Source organism: Aplysia californica, unplaced genomic scaffold (genome assembly GCF_000002075.1).
Source record: "Aplysia californica isolate F4 #8 unplaced genomic scaffold, AplCal3.0 scaffold00046, whole genome shotgun sequence".
NCBI lineage: Eukaryota > Metazoa > Mollusca > Gastropoda > Aplysiida > Aplysiidae > Aplysia > Aplysia californica.
Genome location: NW_004797316.1, coordinates 1,080,584 through 1,084,896, shown reverse-complemented (window position 1 = coordinate 1,084,896; position 4,313 = coordinate 1,080,584). Strand labels below are relative to the sequence as shown.

At 40.3% G+C, this 4,313-nt stretch overlaps 1 protein-coding gene across 1 annotated transcript; it reads right to left on the bottom strand.

The window, feature by feature from the left end:
- Window positions 1–775: 775 nt before the first annotated feature.
- On the bottom strand, window positions 776–3,289 carry LOC101854393. Its single transcript, XM_013079249.2, has 3 exons — window positions 2,976–3,289; window positions 1,614–1,710; window positions 776–1,017 (listed from the first exon to the last, which is right to left on the bottom strand). Exons 1-3 carry the CDS (start codon window positions 3,102–3,104, stop codon window positions 809–811), a joined length of 435 nt encoding a protein of 144 aa, XP_012934703.1. The 5' UTR covers window positions 3,105–3,289; the 3' UTR covers window positions 776–808.
- Window positions 3,290–4,313: the final 1,024 nt, after the last annotated feature.

Here is a 4,313-nt window from a genome sequence, read left to right as displayed (position 1 = left end):
CCCCCCCCCCCCAAACCAGCAGCTGTCTAAAGGCGCCTACAGTGAAATGTTTACGACCGGTCATTGCCGTTACATTGTGTTGATTCTGGCGTAAAACATCTCGTCTTTGCAGTTTGCTATCCACGTATGGAACAAACTTTTGAAAACTCCGGTCTTTAACACTTACAGTACCGAAGGCTCATACAGTGAAAAACTTCAAGTTCCGCATCTGTTTAGAACGCTGAAGCTGTGGTAGAATTTTTGCAATTAAAAAAAAACTTGGCAGCCCAAGAAACACGCTTTAAAAATTCATAGAGGTTCATCAACCATTCAGCTATCGTATAGAGTGACTTCCTTTGGTATTTACTTCAGTGCAGTGCGTCCGTTCGTTGTTTAATTATGTTCAGTGTGCTAGTTCGCGTCGGTGACCCAAAGTCGCCAGCGGTTAGTGAGCGCATATTACGCCTGACGACTATAGTCGCCGACGGTACTGCACATGTATTTGACCTAAGCACACTCTTAAAAATCAGCTCTCACATTTTACTTTGTGTCAATAATTCTTGACAAATTAAATAAAAATTGTAGAAATTCTGAGACTAAAACGTGTATTAGACTAATTTTAAAAAAACTGTTTTTCACATTTTCTGGAAAGTATCTGAATGCTCCATACGCGGATAGTGAAATGCACTGACGATTTGCAAATTACAATTAATTTCTTTGCCGGCAGTCTGAGTAGGTGAGGTAGAGAGTCGGGTAAAAAATTTGAGGGGACAATAATTAATGAGTCGGGTAAAACATTTGCGGTGACAACATTTTTTTCTTTTTTCTTTTACCGGCAGTCTGAGTTGGTGAGGTAGAGAGTCGTGTCCCCTTCACACATGCGCGTCAGTGTGTAGATATAACTAGACACGAGTCCCTCCGTGGTGCCGGGCTGTCCGTAGTACACAGAGATACCGTCACAGCCGGCGGGACGGCTGATGTTTGTTGATCTTGCCAGGGTGAGGATATAGGAAGCCAGTTCTTTGGTGAAGTTCAATGCTGAAGGGGAAAGTATGTTATAACAGCAAAAGTACAAAGAAGAAGAAGAAGAAGAAGAAGAAGAAGAAGAAGGAGAAGGAGGAGGAGGAGGAGGAGGAGGAGGAGGAGGAGGAGGAGGAGGAGGAGGAGGAGGAGAAGAAGAAGAAGAAGAAGAAGAAGAAGGAGAAGGAGAAGGAGAAGGAGAAGGAGAAGGAGAAGAAGAAGAAGAAGAAGAAGAAGAAGAAGAAGAAGAAGAAGAAGAAGACTCAGCTCTAAGTAGAAAATGTTGCTATGGTACGTGGGTTTCCACAGACAGCTCCTTATCTTATTGCACTCCGAGGTGTTAGATGTATTGGTCAAAACTGTTCTGTCCCTACCAATGTCAATATGGTTACATCAAGACAACTCAATTTTGAGTTTGTTGAATAATGATGATAACAATAATGATGATGATGATGATGATGATGATGATGATGATGATGATGATGATGATGATGTTGATGATGATGATGAAAGTAACAATATCGACAACGATAACGATAACGAAAAACATGTGTACAGCGAATTCTACATAAACACACGGCTGGGTTTCTGTTATGAAGCTGGAGCTCACTTACATGTTAGTCTTGTTGACCACTCGAGGGCGTCCACACAGCCATCTCGGTTAGTGTCGAAGTTGTTCTGGAGGTCAAAGTCTCTCTCTGCCTTTGTTACCTAGAAAATAGTAAAAATTTGAGGAGGGGGGGGGTGAAGACAAGTGTTAGTGGCGCTGATAAGATTTTTGCCACCGCACGCAAGGGACGTGAGTTCCAAGCCCAAGTGAAGACGTTATTTCATTTAGTATACCCGATAGGTGTCAACTAAAAGAGGAATCAAAACACAGATAACAAATACATGCAGTGTAAGAGGGATAAAAGGACGCGTAAATACAGACTGCATAACAACGAGACTTTTTAACGGACAAAGTGTATGTTTTAAACAGATGGTTAGAATACGTGGAAGAGCTTTTCAAAGATAAGTGAGAAGGAAAAATGTAATAAACAAGCAAATTAACAAATTAACAAAGAAACAAACTAATAAATAAATAAATAAATAAATAAATAAATAAATGAACCAACAATTCTGGAAGCAGGAGTACAAACTGCCATTAAGAAAAGTAAACAAATAAAAACTACTCTTGCCAGATAATGTCTCACTGTGATTGTCACACTGGAAGAATTTGGCGTTTAAATAACAACAAAGCTCTTAGGTCAGGCACCCATTACAAGTGGGTGGGCAAGAGGGGTCGAAAAAAAAACCCGTGGCCGAACCGAGGCTCGAACTTGGACTTTCTGCTTTGGAGATAAGCGCACTAACCACTCCGCCACCACGCCACTGTAAGCTACAGGCTTTAAAAATACTGCAATAGTGCTTTGCGGTCGTGTTGCCACCGTGAACGACAACAAAGTTGGAATCCCTCAATGACGTCAAACAAGATGGCTGTTACTATAAATATCGGCCAAAACCGTACATCTGTCGTTCTCAAGTTATCCGCATGTTTCAGAAAACGACTTCAATTGCTTCTAGATACTGTTTCAAATAAAAGTGAACGTACAGCGTTGTTGCTGAATGGGAATACAACAGAATGCATGGTAAAATCTAAAAGAGCAGTAGGCCAAAATCCTATCTGTTATCTCATAATCGTAGATGAAGAGATCAAACAAGTTGAACAGTTTAAATACATCAGATGATAAATTAATGTTCTACAGAAATAGAATGGAGATTTGCGATAATTGTAAACAGTTAAAAAAAATAAGCCCAATCCTGAAAAATAGTAACATGTCAATGACTATCGAAATAAAGGTTCTGGAAGGCAATATTTACAGCTTTCTTTACAGCTGTGAATTCCTGACATTATCATCGACCGTGAAAATGAACTAGATGCAACATAACTATGTTTTTAGGAGACTTGAGAATTTCGCAAAAGGAAAAAAGCCAACCTGTCCATCGTTATTTTGGTCCAAAGACGCTTCCAAAGCCTTCAAAGACGTAGACAGGGAAGAGATACTCTGTGTGACGGCACCCGAGACCACACAGCTCAGGAGGCAAAAGATCGTGAGGGAGACCATGATTTGCAGTTGCTTCTCTTCCAACGGGATCCAAGCCGATTCAGTATTTTGTCAACACAAGGGTCGCGTCGTCTTTTATACTCCTCGCCTCCTGATCATTTCATTTTTTTAAAGCTTATCTGGCTCTATTATGTATCCCGAACCGCGAACTCATTTGAAAACGTTAACTAGGCTAGTCCAAGTTCAAACAGGCCGATGTACGTACAAAGGCACAGTATTCCAGTATTGACGGCGTGTCTCTGGAGCAGTATTTTCTGTGTTTTGCTTGAAGTCAATTTTTCAGCACCAGAAACCATGAACAAAAAATAGCCCACATGTAACTAACATCAGAAACACATGACAAAGACTCGCGATTATAATAAGGTTAAGTAGACCAGAACTTTTTAGATACGTTAAGGGTTAAAAATTAAACCACGGCCAACGGGCCAGATCCGGTCCGCGAGGTTAATTCGTCTGACCGTGCCATGCAACCATGCGGATATAATACAGTACTTAGAAGATGTGTTCGTAGCATTCTCAGGACTTGGCCGCCAAGACTATCTAATCATTAAACTCTCCAGGGTAAATTAAACCGTTAAAACTCCTTAAAACAATCTAAGTTTAAGAACACCCAATTGGGATTTCAAACTGGGGGCATCCAGCACTTTGGTCCAGAATGGTATCAAAGGTTGGTTTTATAGTGCGGTCAAAAATTCGCGGCGCAACTTATCCTCAAATATCTCTTTAACGGGTGAATCAGTCACCCATACTTTGCACATCAGTCTTTATAAATTTGTCTTAACTTAATCATATTATTTTTCCACAATTGAGGCTAGATCTAGATTTAGACTCTATATTATAAAATGTTTCTTCATAAATGTATATCAATTGTACGCGAAACATTGTATAGCATTTCTCGCTTCTCACATTCGTATAGCGATTTTTTACCACGGCTTTGACAGCCGAGCTCAGGAGATTACTTTTCACCCTTTTTCCCACTCATTTAGACCATGTTTCGAAGGCACCTCGCGGCTTTTTCCATGCTTGAATTAAAGGGCAATAACTCTAGTTGCCGGTGACAAGCAAGGCGGGCGACTTTTCATTTTCAAAGAAGACATGATATACTATCGAGGGTGTAAAGTGTAAACTTAAATCTTCTACCGTTGATGGTTATTTAGTTAAGGCCAAAATAGTTTTTTTGCGTTTCTTTTGCACGCTAGTATATATATA

Bases quoted from the DNA above. Each gene is read 5' to 3' on its own strand.
- LOC101854393 (XM_013079249.2), bottom strand. From the start codon at position 3,104: ATGGTCTCCCTCACGATCTTTTGCCTCCTGAGCTGTGTGGTCTCGGGT. The intron at 1,711-2,975 runs GTTGGCTTTTTT...ACTATTTTCTAG, and splicing joins ACCAAAATAACGATGGACAG to GTAACAAAGGCAGAGAGAGA. The intron at 1,018-1,613 runs GTAAGTGAGCTC...TTTCCCCTTCAG, and splicing joins GTGGTCAACAAGACTAACAT to CATTGAACTTCACCAAAGAA.